At 44.7% G+C, this 19,798-nt stretch overlaps 1 protein-coding gene across 10 annotated transcripts in view; it reads left to right on the top strand.

The window, feature by feature from the left end:
* ELF2 (E74 like ETS transcription factor 2) overlaps positions 1-19,798 on the top strand; it is a 68,322-nt gene that overhangs the window by 41,006 nt on the left and 7,518 nt on the right. For all 10 annotated transcript variants that reach the window (XM_050946477.1, XM_050946472.1, XM_050946474.1 and 7 more), the window contains 3 exons: positions 1,984-2,097; positions 6,767-6,940; positions 18,117-18,203. In XM_050946477.1, coding sequence (XP_050802434.1) covers positions 1,984-2,097; positions 6,767-6,940; positions 18,117-18,203 — 375 coding nt within the window. The remainder of the gene's footprint in view (positions 1-1,983; positions 2,098-6,766; positions 6,941-18,116; positions 18,204-19,798) is intronic.

Genomic DNA, 19,798 nt, shown 5'->3' with positions numbered 1-19,798 from the left:
TTAGTTGACTGAATAGCATTTCTGCTTATGCCTGATTGGTGGAAAGTTTTACCCATTGAGTTGAGGGGACTGAGCCGTCAACTTCTGTATAATTGAAGCTTTTACTTAGAGGTTATTTTTGCGTATTTGGAGTCAGTGACAGTGCAAAACTGGTCAACTTTCACTGTTGCCCTTCGCAATGCTGGACATCAATGAAACTGTCAGAATCAAGTCAATTTCATGTTGCTGCTGCTTGGGAAAATGTTAGCAGGAGCAGCAGCAGAGACAGAAGGATCCAAAAATAGCTGCCATGGGAAGGTGGGGAGGGTATTGGAGAATTCCTTCCTCCTCTTCTTACGGAGGCTAAGGTTGAGGGGGGATGAGAAAATAGTGGAGACTATTCCAACTCACAGCAATCTGGATGCTCTGGAGTGGGCTCTTCTTTCCAGCTGCTATAGTGTATTGATGGAACATCAAATTTACCAGGCACCTAACTACTCCAAAAAGATAAGCTCAGAACTAGAATCCAGGGTCAGGTCTTTCTTAGAAATGTCAGTAGCTAGCTGATTGGGGAGCTAGGTTTCTCATCAAAGCACTGTATTGACCCAGGGCCTTGCTGATAATGCCTTCTTATATGAGCTTCTAGACTAGTATGTTTAGTCTTTAGGCAAGCAGGTGTTTGGTAAATTTCTCAGTCTCTGCCTTTTAGTAACATTAACTGGAGACCATGCTAGAAAGAGACCTTATTCGCTCCATCTCCCCCCCCCCACCCCCAAACATACCACATGACTTTGTATATATCTGAACAATTTATTTTTCCTGCACCAGATATAATAGTTCATGGTTTGGGTATTTTCCCTACTTTTTAGTTGAGCAATGTCAAGTTGTTCACCAGGATGTTCAGTAATTGGATAGGTGTCTTGAAGTTCCAGTGGAGTTACTAGTTGAATCCTCTTTAGTTCACTGTCGCTGGAAATAGGTGACTCTGCTTACTCTAAAGATAGATTTGCTCAGACATTGGCTGCCTGGCAGGAACGATTTAGCTTTGAGCAGATTTCCATAAATGGGAAGAGTAACAGGAGAGGGACAGGGTACCTTGGTGAGAGTGTCAATGATGTGCACCGAGTGTTTATGGAGTTGCCGATTTTAAAAACTTTATCCCAGGGAGAGGAGTAGAGAATTGGCCTTGAATATAATGATATTTTAAACTTAAAATTCAGCTTGCTTATTATTAGAACAAATACTGTTGCTGTGCTCATGTTAACACATGTTCTGTATCAAGTTATAATTTGAAATGTATGCTACAGCTAGATTTAATTTTAAAACTTTTTATTAAATAATTTGGTGTTTGTAAGATTTAAGTTGAAAGTGAAAATATTCAGTAGTTTGTTCTTGCTTCCCAGCTCTCACTCAAGAGCGTAAAGCTGCATAGTAAAAAACTGCTAACCCCTAGCTCTGTGAAGTTATAGCTAAGGTCAGGTAATAGAACATAGAACCAGACAGATCTGTTATGCAAACTAAATTTTTTGTTGTTTACCTGTTCTGCCCATATGAACTGAAAACATTACTAGGTGACCCTTGGGCTTTAATGGGACAATGCTTGGCGATGCATCTGAATAGTAACTCCTTCCATAGACAATGGTTCATCTACAGCCATCCTTATTAAAAATCAGTTTGTTTTGGTTTAAAATTAAGGCAGAAGTTAAATCTCAAAGGCCTATCTTGTAATCCCTTAATTACCTACCAGGAACTGTATTCTCACGAACTAAAATCCAGTTTAAGAAGTGAGGACATTGGTTTCTAGTTGCCTTTGATCTACCTAAAACATGTTTTATTGTTCTTAGCATGAAGGCCTTGGTGTAATACATCTGTCAGATTTATTTTGGGTTCACTTTGTACAACACAATTCAAATGTGTGCTTAATCATGTAAGGAGGTTGTATTTCAGCACCTGTGACCCTCTTATAAATAACCTCGTATGATTGTGTTTTGCATTATTTTGCAGTGGAAGCATCAGTTCATGGCAGCAATGTGCACTGCACAGATAAAACAATTGAAGCTGCAGAGGCTTTGCTTCATATGGAGTCTCCTACCTGCTTGAGAGATGCCAGGAGTCCTGGTATGTCAACCACAGTTGCATATTGTATAAGATCTTTCTCCCTTCACTAATTTAATAACCAGATTTACAAGGAGCTTGCTTATATTGAGGACTGTAAGACATTAAATACATTTGTTTTCTCATTTCAAAACAATTGTTTGATTTGTCTTAGTTCCCCAGGTTTGTGAGAGGTTTTATTTGGTGTCTCTGTCCTGCAAGGGATATACCATATATACTTGTTCATAAGCTGAATATTTTTGGTAAAAAAATGACGCATCAAAGAGCGGGGGTCGGCTTATAAATGGGTCTACGCCAAAATCTGATAATTTTAAACTCTATGGAATCATTGAATTGAATATCTAATACATTGTTGTTTTGTTTACTTAGAGCGTCTGCAGGCATGGAGCCCCTCACACTTCCCGCAGCTCCCATTGGCTGGGAACGGCTAACCGTGGCCACAGGGAGCTGAGGGGCTCCATGCCTGCAGATGCTCCAAGTAAACAAAACATCCCGGCCTGCTACCAGCTTACTGTGACGGGCCAGGAGCCAAAGTTTGCCAACCCCTGAAATACAGGGTCGACTTATGAAAGGGTCATACAGTTTTTGCTATTTTTACCTAACCATTTTTGGGGAGTCGGCTTATAAATGAAATGGGCTAATGAATGAATATATATGGTACTCCTAACAATTTTCACCGTTCTGAGGCAGGATCTTGGCATATTAGTTAGTTTTAATGGTAAGATAGCTTTGAAAAAGTCTTTGCCTAATGCTTATTTCCCTGCAAAGCAATAGGCATGGTAGTACTTTTACAAAATGACAGTGAGTTCTTCCATCAGATGGAATGTTTCACTTCTAGAATCTTTCTCATCCTAGTGAGCTGAGGGTCAAAAGCATTGAGGTCATTCTAAAACCATTGTAAATAGTGCTTTTGGTTAGACACAGTCCATTCAGTGTCCATGACTCTTTAAATAGTTTATCCCTTCAGTCACACAGTGGAGATACATGATGATTTTTTCACTTTTATAAAGGCTAAAGTATACATAAAACTTTCTTGGGCGTGAAAAATTGCAGACATGAAACTTACACCAGTCAGCTTTGTTTCTAGTTTGTTTCATAAATTGTTCGGAGCATGACCCCTAATTTGCCTGATAAAGAACCAAGTTACATTCCTAAAAGAGAATTCCAGTTTAACTTTTCCATTTTATTACAAAGGAGACTAAATCATACACAGAAGCCTTGGGTCTAATTTTCAGAAGTGCTGGATATCTAAGACCCCCTGTTGAACTCAGTGGGAACTGTGGGTTCTCAGCACCTCTGAAAAGTAGCTGCCCATGTTTCTTAGTATAATTACACAACCACAAAGACTACATTAAAAGAACATTAGTAAGGCTGCAAAGTCAAGCACTCAAAAGTTAGGTAATGGCAGAATGTAGGTTGCCTATGCCATTTTAATTTGGACCCCTTGTGTGTACACATTATGATACAGTCTTTAATGACATGACCACATACTATTTTTTTCCACAGGACCCCTGTCTGTGCACAGGATGGACCTACTCTGGAGATAAATCAGAGTTGTATAATGAAGGAGTCTGTTGTCTGTAGGACTCCTGCCTCATTTGTTGAAGAAGCTGGAAGGTGTGTAGCTAGTGAGGCAGAGGATTGTAGGAGGTGAAAGTATGATCTCATGATTAAGGCAGTTGAATGTTGCCCTAGATAATTGGAGTCTGTCCCTCCCTCTGTGATGGTAGGCGAATCACTTTAACCAAACATTTCCCAGGTATTCACTAATTATGTGTTCCTTATTTTCTGGGTGCCTGACTTGCGACCCTTGGGCCTGATGTACAGAAGTACCAAGTGCCCACAGCTGCAACTCGCATATACAGAAGCTATGCTTTGAATATATAAAATGCTATATAATACTAAGCACTCTGAAAAATCAGACCCTAGGCATCTCACTTAGGGCACCCAAAATTAGTGAATACTTTTGACCTTAATCTTGCTGTGCTTCAGTTCCCCATCTGTAAAATGTGGATAACCATATTTCCTCATCTCTATGCGATGTTGTGAAAATAAATTTAATGTCTGTGAAGCACTCCGTATAATGATGAGTACCATAGGAAAGCCCACGAAGATAATTCTGTTTTCAGAGTTGGATTTGCATAATGTAAGTAAGGCATGGGATCAGTCGTTTAAACAATAAATTGAAACCAAAATATTGAGTAGCTGCTCATTAAACGAGCACCATCCATTTGGTGAACTGAATGAGGCAGTGATCTTGTGGAAAAAATAGCATGTGGTCATAATTAAAGACTGTATCATAATCCCTGTGCACATGGAGGCCTAATTAAGATTGCTCTCTCCCTACTCCCAGGATCCTGGTCTCAGTCTACTCCCCTCCCTCCTCTTGTTCTGGCTCTTATCTCCTCTGCACTAGAAAAATAGGGCAGTTTCCTCCTCCATGCTGCCTGGGCCCAGCCGGGGAAGCATTGAGTGCACAGGAGAGACACATTCTGTGACCTCTGTTCCAGGGGCAACTCAGCTGTAACTGTAGGGAAAGTCCTGCCGGAACCCAGGCTAGAGGAATCTTCAGGGAATTTTACTGTGAAACTCTAGCAAGTATCTACTGAGTTTTGTGAACCATGAATTATTGAGATACCATGATTATAACTTGGTGAAATTTGAGTGTATTTTCACAGGAGCAGAAAAGGCACATCCCTGACATAAAGTCCTCCCTCACCCCTTGCCAAATTTCAAGTCGCTTTTCCAAAGTGGGTGGGTACAGGAGCTACGAAAACAAAAAAGTTACCAGATTTTTTTTATATGGGCAAAACAGCATATTTCCCCATAGCCTTATTTTTGGAAATGAATGAATTGTTGTGGTTGAAATATTCCAAAAAAATTCAGCCTGAGCTGGACAGCCAGCATGAAAATTTCAGCCCAAATTGTTAGAGTTTTGCAAAGTTATAAGCAGCTGGAAACAGTTGGAAAGTGTGGGCAGCCTTAATATTAGGTATTGCTCTGAGCCCCACCTGTAATAAAGACAAATGGGAATCTGTCACATTGTAAAGTTTGGGTACCTAGTGAATTTAGAAATCACTTGAATGCCTGGGAAAGAAACCACTTTCAGAAGCTGTGAGATACTTTTTTTGGTTCCTTCAATTTAGGCCATTTTAAAATCATTTTAAAAATATTTAATACTGCTTGGATTTTTTTGTTTAAATATGTATATATCAAAAGTATAACTAATTCATTTCAACTTAACTTTGAATTTTGTTTTTGTTGTTGTAATCCAATCCATAATATTAAAATATCCTGCAAAAACATAAACATGTACTCAACTTTACACATGATTAACCCTGTTCCCTTCAGTGGGGCTACTCATGTAATTGTGAACATATTTAAGTCTCTGTGGGATTGGGGCCATAGTTCTTAGTAGCTAAATTTATCCCTTTTTCAAGAACTGTAATAGCATTTAAGTATTAAAAGTTTCTCTTGAGTTGTTTTGCTATATATTAATGTTTGCTTGAGAAATGTTCTTATCTATTGTGTAAATATATGTATAAATATTAACAAATGTATAGTTGCCCCCTATCTCTACTAGAGTCCTATTTAGAACAGTTATGGCTCATTGGCTGAATCTGTATTTATTAAAAAAAAAAATGGATTTCCAACCAGGTAAACCATAATGGCTCCTTTGAAGACACTATATAATATAGTTTGTTGAGTGATATAATGTAGCATACAACCTGTGCTATGGTGATGTTACATTGTTGTACATTAAAAGCAATCAAGTGTGGACAATAGTTTGTGTCCAGTAGCTGAAAAAAGGTACTTTGGCTACTTCTAATAAATAACAAAAAATGCTTATAACCCCGAGTGTACGTTTTAGATGACCAGTGTTCAAAAATCCACCTAAAAACCATTTTTAAAATACATGTGCGAAAATACAGCTAAAATTATGAGCTTATCTCTTTTTTTAATATGCTGCATTTTAAACAAGTTCATATTTTGAAGTGGGGACAGAGGGGACTCTCCGATATGCGTATGTAACATTTTGATTAAACTTAATGGTGTGTTGAGTTCTATGGTGGAATTTGTAATCATGGCTAAGTTATAAACTTTTGAAAATAGGAGTGTATGATAGAACTGCTGGTGTACCATTAACATCAGTAAATATCAAAGTACCACATCTTAACTCATACCCATTTTTGAAAAAAATTAAATTTGGTCTTTAAAGAGGAATATGGAAAGTTTCACAAGTACTTAAACATATCTGACTTAAAATGCAGCCATTTGTCTTTCACTTATTTTTAATATCGTAGAAAGTTTTCTTACTATGTTAAGGATGTTACTCCTTGTAGCAAGCAGTTTATTTAAGTCTCTAGTCTTATTTCTGCCCTTCAGACAAGTTGCTGCTCCCTCTGATGGGAATAGCAACATTCTTACTGACTTCAGTGAGACCTAGATTGGACTTTTAGATACCTGTCCTTGCCATATATTTAATAACATTGACTTGTATATGCATGTTTTAGGGACTGGATTGAGCTCCTGAGTGACAAATTATGTAAAGTTTGCATGATTTGGTCCCTGAATCATGGCCCCCTCCAGGTTCTTTGCCGTAAATAATTTGATTTATGACATAATAAAGGAGTCGGGTAGAAACTTTATCTGGTGCATTTTTTTCCTTTAGTGGAAGTTTTTGTCCCTCCTTGTGTGTCAACCCCAGAGTTTATCCATGCTGCTATGAGGCCGGATGTGATAACAGAGACTGTAGTGGAGGTGTCAACCGAGGAGTCTGAACCAATGGATATGTCTCCTGTTCCAACATCCCCTGATATCCGTGAACCAATGAAAAAGAAAAAAGGTACACATACTTTTATTTAAAGTAAGAGATTTTAAGTGTATTTTATCCCTAGTCCAAAGTATTGTAGGCAAAGGAGCTGGTTCAGTGGAGATAGTTTTGACATTATCCCCACTCATATGCTAATACGTACAAAAGTGAACTCTGAGTTATGGGCATGCAATAAAAGAAGGGGAAAGCATAAGAAAAAGAATGTGGTTTGTTAAATCATAAGAAAAAAGATGGAAGAAATAAGGATAAGAAAATGAGGCAACACTGAAAAAATTAAGGGATTCAAGATGGAATTTGTCTGTAAATATTCTCTGGAATATGTAAAAACAGCAAAGAGTACTGTGGCACCTTATAGACTGACAGACGTATTGGAGCATGAGCTTTAGTGGGTGAATACCCACTTCGTCGGATGCACGACGAAGTGGGTGTTCACCCACGAAAGCTCATGCTCCAATACGTCTGTCAGTCTATAAGGTGCCACAGCACTCTTCGCTGCTTTTACAGATCCAGACTAACACGGCTACCCCTCTGATATCTGGAATATGTATAATTTCTTACATAAATCACAAGGAGCATCTCAAATATAAATTAAATTCTAATTTTCTTGATACATTTTAATAGTTGAAACCTGTGAAAATCTTGGTGTGTTATCCATCCTTGCTTATCTAAGGGCCCTTTTAAAGATACTGTTTTTAATATATGGTTGCCTTAAATACCATTTCGAATAATTCCAAATGCTACATCAGAAATAAGTCCAGGCCACCATGAGAGCAAATGACATCTGTTTAAATTATTGCTTGAGGGGTAAGAATTGTAGACTGCACATTAGCGCCAAGTGTTTCATTGAAAGTGGTAGTGGTGGGTCCTTGTGAACAGTGTCTTTATAGGCTGAAACATGCTCCTCTTCCTCCTCCTACGGCTGAGGTTCACAGCTTACATTAGAAGCTAAGACCTGGTGTACACTTCACAGGTTGATGTAAGGCAGCTTACATCAACTGAATCATGTCAGTGTCTACAATACCGCCTTGTCCTGCCGATGTAAATGCCCTACAACACTGATATAATAACTCCACCTCCACAAGAGGTGTAGGGCTTATGATGATGAAGCTAGGGTGACGCAGTGTCTGTGTAGACACTCTGTTACTTACGTGGGCTGTTAGATCCCTTGTCATGGCTTTCATTTCTCCAGCAGAAATGGGATGGGAGTGTGAAATTGACAAGAAAGCTGGGAGGCTGGAGCCCACTCCCAGCTGGAAGCTGGGGCAAGAACCCCGGGGGCTAGGTGCCTGCTCCTGGCTATTGGCTGTCTTGTCAAATTGACAAGGCTGCTTGGCTCCCAGTGGAGGAAGGGAGGGGCTGAGAAACCGAGGCATCTGGATCCTGCTCCTGGGGGCAAGAAGCCATGAGCGGCTTCCCTTCCTCTTTCCCCCTCACCCCCCCCCGCACTCCTAGCAGGGAATTGGGAGGCAAGAAGCCCCAGGCGGCTTCCTCTGCTCCCAGTGGGGAATGAGGCACTGAGGTGGAGTGCAGCTTGCCAGGAGCCCGTGGGGAGCTGCCAGCAGAGCTGAGAGAGTGGACTTTCAGCTTCTCTCACTGCCTCTTTGAGGTTGGTGGAAGCACTCCGGGTGAGGACACGCATCACTGACCCAAAGAGGGTAGTGTGGACATGCACCACCACAGTAATTACTGCGGTGGCACTTAGTCAACCTAATGTAGGTTAATTTAAGATTTTAGTGTAGACAACACCTAAGACACTATAGTTCAACTTCCAGTAGTACCTCCATTTTGCCTTCATTAACTATGACTTACTTTCTGAATATAGTAGTGTCATAGGTTTCACCACCACTCTGAACTTTAGAGTACAGATATGAGGACCTGAATGAGAAGCCCTAAGCTTTATTACCAGCTTGGATCTGGTTTTGCTGCCACCATCCAGATGTCTGAGTCATCTGGAAAACTCTGTCTTCCCCCCCAAAACCTTCCCCTCCCTGGGTAGCCTTGAGAGACTCCTCCACCAATTCCCTGGTGAACACTGATCCAAACCCTTGGATCTTAAAACAAGGAAGAATTACTCCTTCCCCCCTCCCTTTTTCCCCCCACCAATCCCTGGTGAGTCCAGATCCAGTCTCCTTGGATCTAAAAAAGCAGGGAAAAAAATCAATCAGGTTCTTAAAAAGAAGTCTTTTAATTAAAGAAAAGAAAGGTAAAAGAAAAAAAAAACCTCTGGGAGACAGCACACAAGCTGATCTCACAGACAACAGATTTAAACACAGGATGTTCCCCTGGGCAAAAACCTTAGTACACACAAGAATACCCAAATTTGATTATTCCCCTAATTGCACAAAGACAAGTTACAAAAGAAAATAAAAATAAACCTATTTATTCTTTTCTAAAACTTACTACTCTGATAAGAGGCTGGTTCCTTGATCTTTTTCACTCTGGCTAAAACTGAAACTGACTCTAAACAAAGGAAACTTCCCTCCTTCCTTTTGATACATCTTGTTCCCCCATTGGTTCCTCTGGTCAGGTGTCAGCTAGGCTAGGTGAACTTCTTAACCCTTTGCAGATTTACCAGAGTTGGGTCATGTTACTAAAGCTGTCTTAGCAGTTACCCTCCTAGCAGGCCAAGTTTTTGGTGCCAATAACATGAATGTCTAATTGTTGATTGGAAAGACTTACACAACTCCAATGTAGCCGATTGTGTGTGCGCACCTTTTGGGACTTTCTTCTTTCCACAGAATGTCTGTCTCTCTCTTTCTTCCACTTTTTCAGTTTTTTTTTTTAAATAATCCTGCTTCCCCTCTGAATGTAATAATTTAGCTGTTTCCGCGGCTAAAGCAGGCGTGACTATAAACCATAGCACCAGCAAGGTATTTTCCTTTAAAAATATGTCTTCAATGGACAGTAATCCTCCTCGGTATATGATTCTCTTGTAAATATTCCACTGTTACTGTAAGCTTCAGCTCCATTATGTGACTAACTGCACTGTAATTTGCGAATTTTTTAACCATTGTATCAAATTATAAAATATATAAATCACCAATTAAAAAAAATACAAGAATTAAATTATTAAAGGAGGAAGCTGCTTTCTTTCTTGTTTGCTTGAAACCCATTGATGAAGGAAATGCTACTCAGCAGGGAATACATGAATTTGGAGAGTTACACAGTTTTAAGAAGAGCTTTGTATATTTTATTTAATAGAAAAATATATGTAGCGATCAGCTTAAAACACGTAATCAGCTTAAAACACTGAAATTCTCCAAACTCATATGCATCTGTGAGTGACATTGCCTTCAGAGGATAACAGCAGGCTAGACTTCCCTGTGATAATTAGTAAAATAGCTGCTCTTCTTCGAGTAATTGCTCATATCCATTCCAGTTAGTTGTGCGCGCCGTGCGTGCACGCTCGTCGGAAGATTTTTACCCTAGCAACTCCGGTGGGTCGGCAGGTCGCCCCCTGGAGAGGCGCCACCATGGCGCTGGATATATACCCCTGCCGACCCGACCGCTCCTCAGTTCCTTCTTACCGTCCGTGTCGGTCGTTGGAACAGTGGAGCGCGGCTTAGCTGTCCTCCACTCCCCTAGCTTCTCTTTGTTCATTTGATCTCTTGTTGTATATAGTTGACATTAATCTATAGTGTAATTAGTTTTATGGTTGTTAGTTAGTTATTGTATATAGTTTAGCGAGGCTTGGGCTTTAGCCCTTCCCCGCACTCGGTGTCCGGGCCAATGCCCGGTTCACCAGGGTTAAACCGTGCTCGGCCTGTAAAAAGCCGATGCCCACGAGCGATCCCCACGACTCTTGCCTAAAGTGCCTCGAGGAATCTCACATCTCCGACAAGTGCCGCATTTGCAAGGCCTTTAAGCCACGGACTAAAAAGGAGAGGGACTTTTGCTTAAAGACTCTCCTTATGGAAGCTGCCCTTAACCCTCCGTCCTCGGCACCGAGCGCTGACAGCGCTCCTCCGGCACCGGACCGCGCCAGCTCCGTCAAGACACCTTGGCACCGGCCTTCTCCGGCACAGGGACCTGACTGAAGGCCCTCAGCTTCCTCTACACCTTCGACGCAGACTCGTTCAGATAGCCTGGCACCTACTCCTGCTGCGGCACCGACGACTGTGGTACCATTGACTCCCGTCCCCAGAGGGCTGTCGAGTCCGGTCCTGGAGAGCTCCCTGGTGAGACCCATGGTCGAGCTGACGGTCCCCTCCACGCCGGAGACATTCTCTTCGGCCAGGGACCTTATTGCAATGACTGAGTCTGCCCTGCCTCAACCCCCGGCACTGCCGGTGCGGGTTCTGCATTCTAGAGGCAAGCCTGCCGCTATGAGGCCTCCTTCGCTGGAATCGACGAGCTGGCACCGCTCAAGGTCTCATGGATGGTCCCGGTCTCGACGCCGCTCGCAGTCCCGGCACTGCTCACTGCGGCGGTACCCATCGTACTCGCGGCACAGATCCACCTCACGTCCCGCCCGGTACTCTCGGTACCGCTCTGGCTCTAGGCACCGCTCCTGGCACTGAGACTCTTGCAGCTGGTCCCGCCGCAGACGTTCGAGATCCCGGTCGACCTCCCGGCACCGCGCTAGTTGCAGGTCCTGGTCTCGATCTCAGCACTGATATGATTCCCGGTACTGATCCCCGGCACCAAGGAGATCTCCAGCGACGGGAGCGAGGGACTCATACCAGCCTCGTTCGGCTCCCCCCTGGCCACCCCGACACTCGTCCGTGTCTTCTCAGGTGGATAGTGCATACGCCCCAGACACCAATGTGCCTGCTGCCTTGTTCCATGAGCCCCAGCCTCAAGATCATGGACTGCAGCAGTGGGGATTCTGGACGCCTTGGGCGTACCATCAGGCCCAAGGCCCTCACCCAGGTCCCTCACGCGCAAACGCCTCAGAACACAGGGTGCCGGAGGCCACGATTACCCGTCCTCCTCCTCCTCCTCCTCCTCCTATGGAGGAAGAGTTGACCCAGCCTCAGGACTCTGAGGCCCCCGGGGAGACAGACACTGTCCACCAGGCGGAGCCCTCATCAGACCCGCTTGTGCCAGGTCTCTCCTCCTCATCCTCCCCTGACGAGGCTGTAGCTGGAACCTCAACTGCCAGCCCTCCTCCAATTGACCTCAGGGCCCACCAGGACCTCCTTAGGCGTGTTGCACAGAACATGAACTTGCAGGCTGAGGAGGTCCCGGAGGTACAAGACCCAGTGGTGGACATATTGTCATCGGATGCCCCCATTAGAGTGGCCCTCCCATTCATTAAGACCATACAAGCTAATGCCACTACGATCTGGCAGTTTCCGGCTTCTGTTCCGCCTGCTGCGTGAGGGGTAGAGTGCAAATACATGGTGCCCTCCAAGGGCTCTGAATATCTATATGTCCACCCTCCTCCTTGCTCCCTCGTCGTCCAGTCGGTTAACGAGAGGGAGCGCCATGGCCAGAAGGCCCCAGCCCCTAAATCAAAGGACGTGAGGCGCATGGACTTGCTCGGGCGAAAAGTCTACTCTGCGGGGGCCCTCCAACTCTGCGTGTCCAATCAGCAAGCCCTCTTTAGCCGCTATAGCTACAACACCTGGGTGGCAGCGGACAAATTTAAGGAGTTGCTTCCGCAGGACGCACGACAGGAGTTCTCGGCGATCCTCGGTGAAGGGAAAAAGGTCGTGAGAACTTCCCTCCAGGCTTCCCTGGACGCCGCGGACTCAGCCGCCAGGACTCTGGCCTCTGGCCTGACTATGCGCCGTATTTCATGGCTGCAGGTCTCCAGCCTCCCCCTGGAGCTCCAACACACCATTCAGGACCTTCCATTTGAGGGCCAAGGGCTGTTTTCGGATAAAACTGACCGTGGGCTGCAGAGCCTAAAAGACAACAGGGTCATTATGCACTCATTAGGGATGCACAGGCCAGTAGCTCAGCGCAGGCCCTTCCTACCCCAACAGCACCGCCCTTACCCTCAACCCCGGCAAAGACAAGACTTCACCAGACGGCGAGGCAGAAACGGTCACCGAAGGCAATCGGGCAACCAAGGGGGCCAGAACCAGAGCTCCTCCAAGCCTTCCTCCGGGCCAAAACCTTCCTTTTGAAGATGCGCCCAAGGGCGTTGTACCAGTTTCTTTAAAGGATCCGTCTCCTCCTTTTTCCAACCGTCTTTCCTTTTTCCTCCCTGCGTGGTCCCAGCTAACATCAGATCGTTGGGTCTTACGCATGTTGGAACTTGGATACCACCTCCAATATATTTCAAACCCCCCCTTCCACCCCGCTCCCTCGTCCCTCTTCAGGGACCCCTCTCACGAGTAAGTCCTCCTACAGGAGGTGCAAACGCTCCTCGCCAAAGGAGCCATAGAGGAGGTACCGGAGCACGAGTGGGGCAAGGGGTTTTATTCCCGCTACTTCCTAATCCCCAAGGCGAAGGGAGGTCTCAGACTTATCCTCGATCTGCGGGAACTCAACAGATACATGATAAAGTTGAAGTTCCGTATGGTATCCCTGGGGACCATTATCCCATCCCTGGAGACTGCTATGCCGCCCTCGACATGCAAGATGCCTACTTCCACATAGCCATCTTCCCACCTCACAGGAGGTTCCTCTAGTTTGTGGTCAACTGACAACATTTCCAGTTCGCGGTCCTCCCATTCAGCCTCTCTGCAGCCCCAAGAGTATTCACCAAATATATGGCTGTAGTCGCCGCCCACCTTCGCCGCAGTTGGATACACATGTTTCCGTATCTAGACAACTGGCTCATCCGTGGGACCTCCGAGATGCGAGTCCTCAGTCACGTCCGCATTGTCAAAAACTTCTTCCTCCATCTAGGTTTAATGATCAATGCAGAAAAATCGACTCTAATCCCCACTCAGAGGATAGAGTTTATTGGCGCCATCCTGGACTTCACTCTTGCCAAAGCCTGTCTACCACTGTCACGGTTCCAGACTATGGCGGCCATCATCCGGAGGCTGCAAGCGGCGCTGTTGACTTCGGTATGCACTTGCCTCGCTCTCTTGGGCCACATGGCAGCCTGCACGTTCGTAACGAACTATGCAAGACTCCACCTACGGCCCCTCCAGTCCTGGCTCAACTCACAATACCGTCCGGCCAGGGATCCTAGGGACATGGTCGTCACCGTTCCTCCGACTGTTCTAGACTCCACCGAGTGGTGGCTGGATCCCTCCGTGGTGTGTGCGGGGCTCCCGTTCCATCCGCCCCAGCCCTCGGCATCCCTGACTACGGACGCATCATCCCTGGGTTGGGGGGCTCACCTCGGGCACCTACGCACCCAAGGCCTCTGGTCATCTCACGAGTTGGCCCTCCACATCAACTTCTGGGAGCTGAGAGCGGTCCGCCTCGCTTGTCAGACGTTCCGACAGCACTTACAGGACCGTTGTGTGTCAGTATTCACCGACAACACAATGGCCATGCACTATATAAACAAGCAGGGCGGCACGAGGTCTTCACCCCTGTGTCAAGAGACCTCACGACTCTGGGACTTCTGCATAGCCCATTCTATACACCTCATTGCGTCCTTTCTCCCGGGAGTTCGGAACACGCTGGCGGATCGCCTCAGCAGATCCTTCCTTTCCCACGAATGGTCCCTTCCCCCGGACGTTGCTCTTTCGCTCTTCCGGAGGTGGGGGTTTCCCCGGATGGACCTCTTTGCATCTCACGGGAACAGGAAATGCCAGACGTTCTGCTCCTTTCAAGGCCTCTCACCGGGTTCAGTGGCGGACGCCTTCCTTGAACCGTGGACGACGCACCTGCTCTACGCCTTTCCACCATTTCCGCTCATCCACAAGGTCCTACTGAAAGTACGCAGGGACAAAGCCCGCTTGATCATGATAGCTCCAGTGTGGCCTCGGCAGCACTGGTACACCATGTTGCTAGACCTTTCCATAACCGACCCTGTCCCCCTGCCTCTTCACCTGGACCTGATCACCCAGGACCACGGCAAGCTCCGTCACCCGGACCTTCAGTCGCTCCACCTCACGGCATGGCTCCTGCGTGGCTGACCCAAACTGAGCTGCATTGCTCTACTCCAGTGCAACAGGTGCTCCTGGGTAGCAGGAAGCCTTCCACTAGAGCGACATATTTTGCCAAGTGGAAGCATTTCGCGTGCTGGTGCGCAGAGCAGAACTTCCTTCCCACCGAGGTCTCCATTTCTAACATCTTGGATTACCTCTGGTCCCTCAAACAACAGGGCCTGGCGGTATCATCTCTGAGGGTCCATTTGGTGGCCATCTCTACCTTCTACCCAGGGGAGGATGGCCGCTCAGTGTTCTCTCACCCGATGGTGTCTAGATTCCTTAAGGGCCTGGAGCGCCTCTACCCCCAAGTACTCCGCCCTGCCCCTTAACCTGGTTCTTGCCAGACTCATGTCCCCTCCATTCGAACCGTTAGCAACTTGCTCCCTTCTCTACCTCTCCTGGAAAACCGCTTTCCTAGTGGCCATCACATCTGCGAGACGGGTCTCGGAGCTTCGGGCCCTCACGGTAGATCCCCCATATACTGTGTTCCATAGGGACAAGGTGCAGTTGCGACCGCATCCGGCCTTTCTCCCCAAAGTAGTATCGGCCTTCCATGTTAACCAGGAGATCTTCCTACCTGTCTTCTTCCCAAAACCACATTCGTCTCGCAGGGAGCAGCAGCTACACTCCCTAGACGTCTGCAGAGCGCTCGCTTTCTATATCGAGCAAACTAAGCCATTCCGCAGAACCCCCCAGCTCTTCGTTGCGGTGGCTGAACGTATCAAGGGGCTACTCATCTCCTCGCAGCGGATTTCCTCCTGGGTAACGTCGTGCATCCGCGCCTGTTACGACTTGGCTCATGTCCCCTCGGGCCACGTGACTGTGCACTCCACCAGGGCTCAGGCCTCATCGGCTGCTTTCCTCGCTCACATGCCCATTCATGAAATCTGTCATGCAGCGACCTGGTCCTCGGTCCACACCTTTGCCTCCCACTACGCCCTGGTTCAGCAATCTAGGGATGACGCAGCCTTCGGCTCCGCCGTGTTACACTCTGCGAAATCTCACTCCGACCCAACCGCCTAGGTAAGGCTTGGGAGTCACCTAACTGGAATGGATATGAGCAATCACTTGAAGAAGAAAAGACGGTTACTCACCTCTGTAACTGTTGTTCTTCAAGATGTGTTGCTCATATCCATTCCAAACCCGCCCTCCTTCCCCACTGTCGGAGTAGCCGGCAAGAAGGAACTGAGGAGCGGTCGGGTCGGCAGGGGTATATATCCAGCGCCATGGTGGCTCCACTCCAGGAGGCGACCTGCCGACCCACCGGAGTTGCTAGGGTAAAAATCTTCCGACGAGCGTGCACGCGTGGTGCGCACACCTAACTGGAATGGATATGAGCAACACATCTCAAAGAACAACAGTTACAGAGGTGAGTAACCGTCTTTTTTCATTGAGGCACCAGAATCATTCACATATATAGAGATGCTTCTGTATGACAGAGATTTCTAAAAATTCACACACAAAAAGTACATTAAGATGGAGGACACAGCAGTAGTTTAGGATAAAGTACAGTACAGGGATAAAGCGATATAAATACAAGGAGTTCATTATGGCTAAACTTAACAGAAATGCAAACATGATATGGAAATACAGAGTTAAGGCATTCAAACAACCGTAGCTCCTTCCTGAAGTGACACTCTAAAGTAATCTTTATGATTAAGTAATTTTAGTGTTTGTGGTCCCAGATTAGAGTAAACTGATTTTTTTAAAAACACTTTTCCCTAACCTATTATAGTGTTGATACCAGGCAGAGTTATAGTCAAAGAGTAAGTTCTGTGATTTTTGGGAAGGATATGCTCTATTTTTTGTACATTACAAAGAGTTTGATTCCCTGCTTTAAGTGTAAAACTCAACTCAGTCTTAACTCTGGAACTGCAGTTGGCACCTCCATAAAAATACATGTTGTTGAATTTCAATGTTTGATGCACAACACTTTTCTTCAGGAGCAATTTGTGTTCACGTTCCTAAGAGATGAGTTACTGGTTGAAGTTTTCTTTAGCCTTGAACACAGAAACACAGACTCTCTTCTGCTTGCTAACCTAGGGGGAGATCTTCACTCTTTGCTCCGGCCCTTTTATGCTAAGTTAAAGGGTCATAGCAGCATACAGTGGTTCTGAAAGCACCAAATCTGCCTGGGGAAGGATTCTCTTGGCACAAGAACCTGAGGAAGTCAGCTGTAAAGCTGCCTTCCTAGGGCACCCCCCTCCCATTGCAAGACCTCCTGTAGGGAGCATAACTCGGGGCAGGAAAGGCATGTCAGGGCATGACCAAAGCATGCAGCACTGCAGAGATTTCAGGCAGGGAGATAATGGATGGATGGATAGGCTGCTATAACTTTGGCCCCGAAGGCTGTCTAGATAATTCTGACAGCAGCCCGGCATCAAGGAAGTGGAAAATTGGCTTACAATCACCTTAGTCCCCCATCTACCTGCGCTGTGAGTTTGGTGCTGCACGTCTTAGAAGTACCGCACAGAATCTCACTTCTAGCCTATTAACGGACAAAAAGTTAAACAGAAATTAAGGGATACAGTACTTCCTGTTCACTTTGTTTTGACCTCTGCTTCAGTGGTGTCATAATGGTCTTCTACTGTACAATGTGTGTCTGCTCCACAGTTGTATAGTAATGAAGAGATTGTGATCCTTTGCATAGTGTACTTTCACAAAGGAGTAAGACGTTAATATTTTTAATGTAAGAGCTGTTTTCCATGTGGGTGAAAAAAGTACTATTTCAATGGTCAGATTTCTTTAAACATTGTTTTCCTTATATTTATTAATCTTTTTGTAAAACAAATTAGTTCTTCTGAAAGGAAGCGTAAAATACAATGGATAAGATATTTAAATTAATATAGCAATAATTATTACTGACATCAGGCCAAAGGAATGCAAACTTATAAGTGTGTCAATTTTTATCTTTAGTGCATACGTTGTATTTAGCTCAGCTGGAACTGAGTTACATTGACTTACAAAATCCACAATCAAACTTACTATTGTGACTTGAAAAATAAAAAATCTTACGTTATATAAGATTTAAAATTAGCCTACTTGATAAAGGCCTATTTGACCATACACTGTTATAAGGGAAATAACACGAGAAACATGAATTGCCACTCTGACGTAAGAAGTTAATTATTTCTACTATATGTATGTCTTACAATTTTCTTTTTAAATGTCATGTACAGCTGGCCGTAAACCAAAGACCCAACAGTCAGCCATTTCCAATGGTTCTCCAGATTTAGGTATAAAGAAGAAACCGAGAGAAGGCAAAGGTAATTTCTTCCATGCATTAAGTCTTAAAATAATATAGTACATATTTTATCTAAAAATCCCAATACATCTTTTATGCACTAGAACTAAACACATTTTGTAAAATACCAAGATTTGTAAATACCTTGCTGAAGTCAGCAGAGCCAGAATTTCAACCCATGTTTTAGTATGTGTTTGTACAAGGTCTAAGTAAATTGAAGCCTTAATTGGGGCCTCTAGGTTTTACTGTAATATCAATATTTAATAATCATAACTGCTGCAGTTATCACGCTGGCTGATGTGCTCCCTGTTGGCTTGTTGCTGGACACATGCTTTGTTACGCTGCCACTGAAGAGCCTGTGGTCAGGCAGAGCAAGCAATACAGTGTGTGTGCACTTATGCTGTATAATAATACATTTAAGGACTCCCTGTTGTATGTTCAGAGAAGCTTGTTGCTTTAGTAGTGGATTAAGCCTCTGCAGTGGCTTAAATATACACAAGGAAGTACCCTGTCTTCGCAGTAGGTTCTGTGGTTGGCTTAACTAGGTGAAAAGCTAATTATATATTTTCTTACATCACAAGACTTGGTTTTGTGTCCACAAGACGAGAACGCCTTTAAAATGAAGTGTTTTGGCCCTGTGAGGCAATGCTTGTCAGTGCACGACCACCATCACCTATCTGTTTGTATGCATACGTGCCCCTATGTTGCCAACTGTCGCTACCTTAGAGCCTTCCAGTTGTTCTTTCTTAACCAATTGGTTAGAAGAGCCATGCTTTCACCATCAGTTCCATTGATGCATAGAGCATCCTTCCTTGCTGCCCATTCCCTCCAGTCAGCAGAAAGCTGGTTGGTAGTAGGCATTCACAAGTTGCCTCAGTGTCAGTGTGTGATATATCAGATCTTCCTCCAGTGGAAGACACAAAACATGGATGCCTTTGCCACTTATTAAACAAAAAGGGGTTTGGATTTCTGCTTGTGGCATAAGAAAAGATCACCCTAAGGAAGGATACTGTTTCTTTATATTGAAGAAGAGAAAAGGAGAAAAATTCCTCTACACCTGTCCGCTAATACAATTGGTAGCAAAGGTCTTAACTAAACTCAGGAGAGACAAAGGTTTAATAATAATAGTAACATATGGGATGAGACGTGGTTTTCAGCTCTAGTGTAGTGCAAAATCTCCTCCTTCTGAGAATGGCCATAGATATACAATTTTAACTGGCGTAGTTTATGTTCCTTTCTACTGACTTCACTCGAATTGGCTTTCCATTACCTGAAAAATTCTTCAGGGAAGTGACCTAGTTCTATGCCGTTTAGAGAACCTGTTTCTAAAAAACGTCTAAACTGTTATCTCCTTGAATGTTTTCTCCACTGGGGATCTCTTCTTCTTTAGTTGGCCAATATTTTGAAAGTTTGTTTTTCTGAGGACACTTCCTCTGAGATTGACTCTGCTTGTCTCTCTTACCTCTTCTTTTATATTAAAAACAATTCATGTTTATTGCTGGGTATTGGCTAACTTAACATGTTTCAAAATATTTAGTCTCCAAAAATAAGAATTTGACAGTCCTGGAATTTTTAAAGAAGGAGCAATTGCTTAACTTGTAATTGTACTTATTTGAA

The sequence above is a fragment of the Gopherus flavomarginatus genome, chromosome 3 (assembly GCF_025201925.1).
Source record: "Gopherus flavomarginatus isolate rGopFla2 chromosome 3, rGopFla2.mat.asm, whole genome shotgun sequence".
NCBI classification, from domain to species: domain Eukaryota; kingdom Metazoa; phylum Chordata; order Testudines; family Testudinidae; genus Gopherus; species Gopherus flavomarginatus.
Note: the sequence above shows the minus strand (reverse complement) of the source record. Positions and strands in the feature narration are given on the sequence as shown.